This window comes from Bactrocera latifrons, unplaced genomic scaffold (genome assembly GCF_001853355.1).
Source record: "Bactrocera latifrons isolate USDA-ARS-PBARC rearing strain unplaced genomic scaffold, ASM185335v1 scaffold_174, whole genome shotgun sequence".
In the NCBI taxonomy this organism is placed as follows: Eukaryota; Metazoa; Arthropoda; class Insecta; order Diptera; family Tephritidae; genus Bactrocera; species Bactrocera latifrons.
Genome location: NW_017535230.1, coordinates 37,178 through 47,317, shown reverse-complemented (window position 1 = coordinate 47,317; position 10,140 = coordinate 37,178). Strand labels below are relative to the sequence as shown.

At 35.1% G+C, this 10,140-nt stretch overlaps 1 protein-coding gene across 6 annotated transcripts; it reads left to right on the top strand.

Annotated features, from left to right (window-relative positions):
- Positions 1-2,759: 2,759 nt before the first annotated feature.
- On the top strand, positions 2,760-5,137 carry LOC108967062 (probable serine hydrolase). Of its 6 annotated transcripts, none has more exons than XM_018930291.1 (3): positions 2,760-2,777; positions 3,425-3,594; positions 3,654-5,136. In XM_018930291.1, exons 2-3 carry the CDS (start codon positions 3,463-3,465, stop codon positions 4,542-4,544), a joined length of 1,023 nt encoding a protein of 340 aa, XP_018785836.1. In that variant the 5' UTR covers positions 2,760-2,777; positions 3,425-3,462; the 3' UTR covers positions 4,545-5,136. The 6 variants fall into 6 exon arrangements, with proteins under 6 accessions (XP_018785836.1, XP_018785832.1, XP_018785834.1 ...); XM_018930287.1 differs by lacking the exon at positions 2,760-2,777 and adding an exon at positions 2,841-3,024 and having other exon boundaries at positions 3,479-3,594; positions 3,654-5,137; XM_018930289.1 differs by lacking the exon at positions 2,760-2,777 and adding an exon at positions 2,939-3,024 and having other exon boundaries at positions 3,654-5,135.
- The last annotated feature ends 5,003 nt before the right edge of the window (positions 5,138-10,140 follow it).

Below are 10,140 nucleotides of genomic sequence, written 5' to 3'. Positions count from 1 at the left end.
TTATATTTAATTGTTGTAAATTAGTCCAATATAGGACCGAAAAAGAAAATTTTTTATCGTTGATTAAACACATATACATATACATACACATATATGTATGTATATTTTGGTAATAAAAATCTGCATTGATTCTTTTTTTTTTGTTAATATTCAAAACAACACGTTATGTTAAGCCGAAATTTCAAACGAAATTATGTGAAAAATAATAGATAGTCTACAGCAAGCAACTTGATAATCAACAATAGTGTAACGGGTTTTTCGATAAATCATCTACCCTGCAACAGACTCTGGAGTTCGATCACTCAATTGTTAAATAAAAGTACCATTTATTAGCAATACATTTAAATTTATCTAGCTATATTATTATAGCATCTGGCATCTACAAATTTCGCTGTCTATTTGATTCTGTTAATTTATCGTCGATTCGATGTTGTTCTATCTTCCATGTTCGTCATGTGCTGAACACATAGAGATTGACAGACTTCAAACGACACCTCTCAAATTTTAAAATAAATACGTTCTTATAGACACAGTTATTTGGACAGCTGCACGACAGCTGGATCTCAGTTGTCGCTCTCCCTAATTTAAAAATATTTCTAAATTTACCGACGACAGTAGAGAGGAGAGGAGAGGATACCACTAATATGTAAAATGTACCATTATTGTGTACATATAAAATAGACGGCTGTGTTGTTTTGTGCACATGTCGGCCATTGTTATGTCGCTGATTTCTTACAAATGTTCATGTAGCAGGCTTAACGACGCCATTTACAGTTCACTGTTGTGCAGTCATGTCATGTAACATTACAACATATTATGCAATTTCCACAACAGCCGGGCCAACGCATCGGATTTGAACAGCTTTTATCCGGCCAAGGGCTGTTATTTCAAAGATCTAACCCCGTTTAGATCGATAAGTCTTAGTTCAACCTTAGTTTAATGCACTCTAAATTCTTGAATGTTTTGCACGAATTAAGCAATTTAATGGAAGGATGGAATGGATGAAAGTTCAAAAGTCGGTTGATTTAATATAATATAAAAGGAGTTAAATATTTTCTTCATATATTAAATGACCATTATAATGGGAATAATGAGTGACTTATAGACTTTGGTTTTTGTTCGTCGAGAGAGGACTTTACTTCTCCATTACCTACTCAGTAAATTATTTTCTCCAGCAACATATTGAAGAAGTCGCACGATAAGGAGTTGCCTTGTCTGAAACCGCGTTTGGTATCGAACGGTTCGGAGAGATCCTCCCGATCCTGATGGAGTTTTTGGTGTTGCTCAACGTCAGTTTATACAGCCGTATTAGTTTTGCGGGGATACCAAATTCAGACATCGCGGCTCCTTTCGTGATGTCAAATTCTCTTTTCTCGGTTCTTTTCCAAGGTTTCGCACATGGTGAATATCTGGTCAGTTTTAGATTTCCCGAGCTTAATGTTACACTAATAATGTTCAGTCAGTTTTTTGACGGTGGACTTTAGTCTTTAATACAATACACTCGATAGAACCTTATGTGCGATGTTGAGGAGCCTTATCGCGCGGTAGTTGGCGCAGATTGTGGGGGCTTTGCTGTTCGTCAGACGGGTAATTCCCATACGAATTTCTCGTGGACGGGCAATGAAACGTCTGCTTCATAGTCATCGATTGGAGAATCTTTCTCCTAGCGTTAGGCTAGAAAAGTGTTCCCTCCATAATTTTGATATGCTTTGGGCATCAGTCACTGAGTGCAAGAGTATGCTCCGGCCTTGAAACCTTCTATTAGTCGCCGCTTTTTTTCGAAGAATTTCCACCATTACTCCTCTCGGACAGCTGACAAGCTCTTCGTATCCATGAGGATGGAGTTATGTGTAGAAATTTACGCAAGTGAAGGAAAGTTCTCTGGAGACCCCCCTTTAATGATGACTTTGATCGTATAACGTTCGGTTAAATATACAGGTTTGATCATATTCTGTGGATCAGGAATAAAGGGATGTTCAACTTATTCCAGTGTGAGAGCGCCTCAAAATAAGCGTTTTTTATAACATTTTCCATTATAACCAGATCGAATAAAATAAGAATTTTCGGGCATTTTAAATAAAAACACCCAACATTTAGTACGAATAAAAATTACTATATAATGGTTATTTGTTATATGGAAAAACTATTTAAATCTTTTTAAAGTATATAATAACAACTGACTTTTGACCTTTGAATATCAAATAAAAGGATTTAAGCTTGTTAGCTCTCAATCATTAGAGGTTTTTAATCATTTTCCATTGAAAATAATACTATGATGCTTCAAATTACAAAACGTTTCATCAAATAAATTTTTAAATTTCACAAATTTATTTAATTTTCATTGTTTTACATTTTTTATAAGTGGTCTTGGACGATGCAACAAATCCCTCCGTTTACATATTTTTTGGTAAGATTTTAATCTGGCAATCGCTCGTTTCCAATTGATAAACGTCAAAACCACTGATCTCGATTAGCTGTCAAAGTTCAGTAGGTTTTGCCGTTTAACAATTGCTCTATCACTTCCAGTATATACCATGACTATGACGTCTATCATGATAGACGTTCTCTGAGTATACTTTACGTTCTCTGGCCAAACGTCAAAACCTTATGATCTTTGACAGTCGACAGGGAATGGCCAGATTGAAATCTTATCAAAAAATATGTATATGGAGCGATTTGCTGTCTCATTGAAACCACTAATAAAAAATCTATTACAAAACATTTACTAATTAAAGCTAACAAGCTTAATTCCCTTATTAAGTATTAAATGTTCAAAAGTCAGTTATTTTAACATAGCATAAAAACTTTATACTCCATATATTAAATAACAATTATATAGTAATTTTCAATCGTAAGAAAAGTGGGTGTTTTAATTTAAATGCTCAAAAATTATTTTTTTGTCCGATCTGGGTATAATGGAAAACGCAAATTTCGAGGTGCCCTCGCACTGGAATAAGTTGAACATCCCTTTATCTCTGGATACGGGTTTGATCAAGGAACAAAAAAATTTAAATTACTATTTTGGTGAATATTAAATGTGGGAATGTTTGTATTACTTTCAAAATTGTGTTTTGGGGTGAAAATTAGCAAAGATGAAATTGGGAATTTTACTTTTCATGTTTACCATGCCTTATTTACATCTGCATATAAATGAAGCCATCAAATTCTATCGAAAAGTAAACGGAATTATTTTTAAATGATTTCGTTATTATATTTTTATTATAAAAAGTTTTCTGATAAAATATATAAATTTGCTCAACTCTAATTAAATGATGTAAATATGTGCTTACAAGTGTTCAAAGTTCACCTAACGTTACAGTATGGGAGTTTGTTTACCATCTTCCCTTTGCAACATTTACTATAAAGATTTGTAGATGAGTGAGTAAAAAAGTATAATTCTTTATTTATATGAACACAATTTCAGGTATCAACTTTTGATTGTGTATTAATCCAGATGTTGAAATGATATCATCGTCAGGTACCAATGCAATTAAAATGTTCCAGAGAACACAATTCCTGAGAACTACGTTCATAAAAAGGCACATTTCATCAGCCCCTACAACGCTTAAAGATACAAATTACATCACAAAACATGTAAGATGAAATTGAATATAATAAAATGTTCTATTCAATATGTAATAATACAATTCAAGTTTGAAGAAATCTCTATTCCAGTTCCCTGGGGTCATCTTAAGGGCAAATGGTTTGGAACCAAAAATGTTAGGCCCATACTTGGATTGCATGGATGGCAGGACAATGCTGGTACATACGACACATTGGCGCCACTGTTACCTAATCATCTCGGATTTCTTTCAATTGATTTACCCGGTCATGGGCATTCCTCGTGGTTGCCTTTGGGAATTTCTTATCACTCTATTGATTACGTATCGTTATTGTTGCGAGTAATGGATTACTTTCAATGGGGCAAAATCTCAATGATTTGTCATTCTATGAGTTCTATAAATGGATTTGTATTTAGCGCCCTCTTTCCAGAAAAGGTTGATATGATGGTTGGGTTGGATGTTCTAAAGCCACTAGCACGGACTAGTGAAATATTAATAGATAATTATAAACGTAGTATGAAAAGTATAATTTTACATGAAAACCGTATAAAAAGTTCAGAGCCACCTTGTTACGATTGGGATGAATTGGTTGAGCGTTTATATAACGGTACAAACAAATCTGTTGAAAGGGAAGCATGTAAGTTTTTGTTAGAGCGAGCAGTTCGACCTTCTAAAAATAATCCTCAAAAGTATTACTTTGCACGAGATAGTAGATTAAAAATATCGTATTTTTATAGTTTTGATGAAGATGTACTATTAAAAATGGCCCGCAATATAAATTGTCCCTATATGTTTATTAAAGCATTACCATCCCCCTATTTCGAACCACGCCAACATTTTGATAAAACTTTGGAGATTATGAAACAAAATCCTCATTTTGAGTTCTATGAAGTGGAAGGATCACATCACGTTCATTTAAATGATCCAAATAAAATTTCTCCAATGATAAATACCTTCATCCATAAATGGCGTCCGTCTTAAATATAGAAAAAATTATGAACAATAATTCTTCCGTCTCTCATAATATCATATACATTATATATATATGTATATATAAATATCAAATACTACTTAACGGATCATTATGAAACTACTTATGTAAATTAGACACAAGTGATTTAATGCGAGCGAAGCTACACATACAGCTGGTTTATGATAAAACAGTGCTGTGAAGTATTATAGAGAGAATACATACATACATACGCACACGGGTAAAAATATTTTTTTTTTTTTCATTATTTTGAAGGTATTTTACATTTCAATCAAAAATTAGGTCGCTTTAACTTAATGCATCCGATAACTACTTGTCACCCGAAGAGTAATTATTTAAATAATTGAAAAAAATATGCTGCGTGAAATCAGGGAACGTTGATTGTTATGAAAACGTTGAAAAATTGTAAGCCTATAATTATACAATGTAATAAATCAATAAAATTGACAAACAACAAAAAAATTTATATACAATTTTATATGCTGAAATGTTAATTAAAGCAATGATAGACGACAGCTCCAATTTGCATTAGCGGGCTTAATTTACATCTACTTGCGCATTTGACCCATGTTAATGCATGTTAATATTGCGCAAAAATTTCGTGCATTTAGCTGAATTTACCAAATTTGAGTAGGCAACACTGTGTGCAAGTATATTAACAAAAACAAATTTTAATATTTACCATCCATTTTTCCAAAATTCTTAACTTTTTAGCATTACAATCAATTATTTCTTTTAATTTCACTCTGTTATCTTTTAATCCAGTTAATAATAATCGAATTTTTTTGTTAAATTTATATTGATGTTCCAAAAATTCCAAAATTTTTATTAATAATTTATCTTATTCATTTTTATTTAATTTTTTTTTTTTTTTAAATAAATAAACAAATTTCACTATCAGCTGTCTAAATGCACAAGTCTGCCGTCTGTCACCATGAAATTTCAATGCGCACAAACCGGAATTTTAAATTCGTAAATTATGAACATACACTGACGGACAAAAGTTTTGGCACCGCAGATGTTGGTTCCTCCTTCAGTTCTCTGTAGTTCCGTAAATATAAATTTAGGTTCTAATAATGAATTAGTCATACTCACCTCTATGTTATCTATCACTGTACTTAATTTCATTTATGTTATATCTGTGGTTGTTTTGTTACAATAGTTTAAATAAAAAGTGAATATATTTCATTGGACAAAAGTTTTAGCAGATTTATGTAGAATGTATATTTAAACATGGAAAAGAAAATGAAAATTTAATAACTCTCTTAATACTGCTCGGGAGCCACATCAGAGTCATAGTATAACAAAAGTATGTGCTTTGCTCTGCTCCGAGTTTTGTTAGGTATAAAACTAGGTAAAAAAAAAAACGAGAGCAAAAAAGGAAGTGCTGTGCTATGCTCTGGTGTAACAGTAGCAAAAAATTGGGAGCGGTAGTTGAGCAGAGCTAATAAAAGATTTCTTTTGCCACTGCTCCGCATGTGTTTGTTGTTGTTTTTTTTTTTTTTGTTTGCTATTTTCTGTTATAATATTTGAATTGATTGAATAATTCAACCAAATTTACCGTTCAAACAGCACATTCCAGGAATTATTTAGCGAACTTCAAAGCACCACAATGTGTACAAACTTTGTTCATTGCACCGATCACTGCGTCCTTGTTATTTCTGTAAATATAATCCTAATTGTAGTTGAACCCCGCAAGATTTAAATGTATTTTTTTCGTAATTCAGCTATTCGGTTTGGATTGGCATCAAGTATTTGCGTACGTTTTTGGATTGTCTCGGTAGCTCACGATGAAGATTTTTTTCCACTATCCTGTTGTAGGTGTGATTCATGGTCTTCTTTAGTTTCTACTATATATTTCTTCTTGTGGATATTCTGTTACGATGTTCTCACGATCATCAGCTGATTCGTTTGCTCTTTTTTCCATAACATTCTTTGATTTGGAGGTTTTTTACCAATACTTGCTTTTTTTGGTGGCATTTTTTATTTATTACAATTATTCTGCGAAGAAAGACGATTGGTAAAGAAAAATAGAACTTTCCGTTGTAATAATCAATGGAAAACCTTATAATATTATTTATTTTAATATACTTCAGTATACTTCAATATACTCCACTGTACTTAAATATGTTTCATATTGACATATATGTCCACAACGCGTGTGTCAACACAAATTTGGGTTATAAAACAATAGAATATCATAGTATATAAAAACTGTATTTGACAGTTCAAAACAAAGTGTTCCGATCAAACAGGAATCACAAACTTTACAGGATTACTCGTCAAGTCAAAATAAAGATTTCCTGAAAGTTTCATTGGAATTGGGCCAGCCGTTTCGGAGCCTACCCGGAACATATATACTTTAATTGTTATATACATATATACTCTGTGCCCAAAAAATAAGGTGACATTGTATTTATTTTGAAAATTCTTTACTTATTCTTCCAAATAAATTTCATCACCTTCAAAGTAATCCCCTCCCGATGCAATGCACTTATGCCAACGGATTTTCCAATCTTCGAAATACTGGTTGTAGTTATTTTCCGGGATGGCCTTCAGTTCCGTCTTCGCTGCGGCTTGAATCTCCTCTATTGTATAAAAACGGAGTCCCTGGAGCGCATTAGGAGGGCAGTATGGGATGGTGCATTATCGTGGGGTAAAAACCAAGAATTGTCTTTCCACAATTCCCATCTTTTTAGGCGGATAGCGTTACGCAAACGACGCATAACGTTCAAATAATATTCCTTGTTGACTGTTTGACCGGTTAGAAGGAATTCGTAGGCGGAAAGCATCGCTTCACACACTTCAACGCGACGCTTTTTTTCCGAAAAAAGGCTTGAGGCCCAAAACATCCTTCAAAATGTTTGGCAAATTGGTTGAGCCTTTCGATATGCCAACTTCATCAGCAAGGCCTCTAATTGTTAATGGACGGTTTTTCAACACCAATTCTTTGATTTGTTGAACGTCAGCTTCGTCGGTTGAGGTTGATCGTCGTCCTGGACGCTCTTTGTCTTCGACACGTTCACGGTCGGCTTGGAACTCACTTGTAAAATTTTTTTTTAGACATAGCCTCATCACCAAAGGCTTTCTGCACCATCCTCAACGTATCCGCAGTAGAAAATTGATTCCGTAAACAAAATTTTAAAATTTAATGCAAATTCTTTGCTCAACAAATTTCGACATCGCTAAAATACAAAATATAGGCATAGGTATAACTTTAAAACAATATCAATATTAAATTTCTTTCTATAACTTTTGGCCCTTGCTACTATTGTGAGCTCTTTGTATGTTTCTGTAATACTTTTCTTAATATTCTTGTTTCCTACACACATTCTAAAATTTTGTATTTTTTTCTGTTACATTTTTTCATTTGCAATAATTTGTCGCTAATTTTTCCTCACGCACACGATATGCTTGTACAATTCCAATCATATATCGATATTGGCTGTTTGTATGGTGTTAAACACCGACCCAGCGATGCCTTGCCCTTCAACGTTTATTAAATGCTGTTGGAATAATGCCTAAAAAATGTATCACCATCGGGTAACGGTAGTAAAGAAAAAAATATTTTTTTATTAGATTCGTTATAAATTCTTCTTCTTGAAAAATTGTGTGTCGTATTTTCTCTTTTAACATATTAATATTGCTATAAGCTTTAAAGTCTATAGTTTTTTTTTTTTTGAAAATTGCACAAAATGTAACAGTGTTTCTGAACATCTGGAAATGTTTCAATATGTTTGTGCAATCTGTTAACTCCGTCTTGCAGGGCTACTATATAATGCTGCCGGATTGTTCATCAACCACAGTTTTAATCATCATATTTCGTCACCCACTTGTTGATGAGTACGTTCGCTACTACATAGTTCAACCTCATGATTAGGAATTGGATATACTTTCTTGCTCTTCTGATTGTGCGAACTTCTTTGTTGGTATAAACGTGTATGCACGTCTTCTTGTGTTGCATCTCTGTCATTTTTGAGGTCACCTATGGCAATACTAGCATTGCCATCTGCGACATTGCAGCCAAAAACGTGTCCAAGTTCATGTTTTCTGCTAACCGTGATTGTAATTTGGCTCTTAATCCATTTGTTGCTAAACCACGTCGCTCCAGCTTCTTTTTAAGGTGTGGAATCTTCATATGTGGATGGAGTCATGTGTAGAAGTTCACGCAAGTGAGGAAAGTTCTTTGATCGCCAGAAAATATTCTTTTACATGTGACTCAAGTAGCTCACGACTTCCGGTCTTTGACCAAGTATCCTCTGGGTAGCATCAGCTAAGAACATCCGTTTGAAGGCGAAATATTCCCTCCACAGGGTTGTGAGCAGGGTTTGGGACCCGCCACTTAAAAAAACACCCCCAATGAAAAGGAACAATTAGCCTCGGATGAGAGATAACCCTTTTGATGACGACCATGGCAAACAAAATAAGGACTACAGATTGAGGGCATGCACCTGGAATGTTCGGTCCCTTAATTGGGAAGGTGCAGCTGCCCAGCTGGTGGATATCCTCGTGAAAATAAAGGCTCACATCACCGCCGTCCAAGACATTCACTCCGGTGAATGAACATTTAGCCACAATCCGCATCAAAGCGAGTTTCTTCAACATATCGCTTATTTGCGCCCAAGCCCCGACGGATGAAAAGGACTAAATTCAGCCTCCACGACGAAACATCCCCAATTGGGGAACCACGGCTGATCGACTTCGCCGGGGCCCGAAACATGGTTATCTTTACTACTAGATTCCAGCATAAGAAGATTCATCAAGCTACCTGGCACGTCTCCAGTGTTTTAGATGTGCGTGTGCTCCGAGGTCCTAACATCGACTTGGACCACTAACTTGTTGCAGCCAAGATACGCACCCGTCTTTGTCAGGAAAAAATGCACGTAAACAAACACAAGGAAGGTCTGACGTCGAGAAGCTGCAATCAAAACAGACAACCGAACGGTTTTCTACTCAACATGCTCTCTGAGAGCTCTCATCAGCAACTCGATATAAAGGAACTGTGGGACGGCATTTCGTGCTGCTTACATACTGCTTTAAATAAAACCATTGAGGGATCTGATAAATACCGACATCTTAAGAGGGGAGAGAGACGCATTTGCAGAAAAACAAAAGAGAGGCTGAAATGCGTGAGTATGAAGATCTTGGCAAGCTGGCCGACGGGGGTAATGCTCGAAAATTCTACGAAAAAATTCCGCGACTAACATAAGGTTTCAAGACCGGAGCATACTTTTGTAGAACCACCAGAGGTGATCTAGTAACCGATGCCCAGAGCATACTGAAATTATTGAGGGAACACTCTTCCAGCCTGCTGAATGGCAGTGAAAGTATAACTTCAGGAAAAGTCGAACCCGATTCCCCATTCGATGACGATGGAGAGACAAAAGCATGTCCAACGATTGGAATTTAAGTGTGCTCTGCCCAATCCACAAAAGGGAAATGCCACAATATGTGCCAACTACCGTGGGATAAGCCTCCTCACCCTCGCATATAAGGTTCTATCGAGTGTATTGTATGAAAGAAGAACAAACTGATTAGACCTTATCAGTGTCTCTTTAGGCCTGGAAAATCAACAACTGACCAGAT

Coding starts and splice junctions, on each gene's coding strand:
- LOC108967062 (XM_018930287.1), top strand. CDS start 2,916: ATGGAAAACGCAAATTTCGAGGTGCCCTCGCACTGGAATAAGTTGAAC. Junction 3,025..3,478: donor AAATTTAAATTACTATTTTG/GTGAATATTAAA, acceptor TATCATCGTCAG/GTACCAATGCAATTAAAATG. Junction 3,595..3,653: donor CAAATTACATCACAAAACAT/GTAAGATGAAAT, acceptor ATACAATTCAAG/TTTGAAGAAATCTCTATTCC.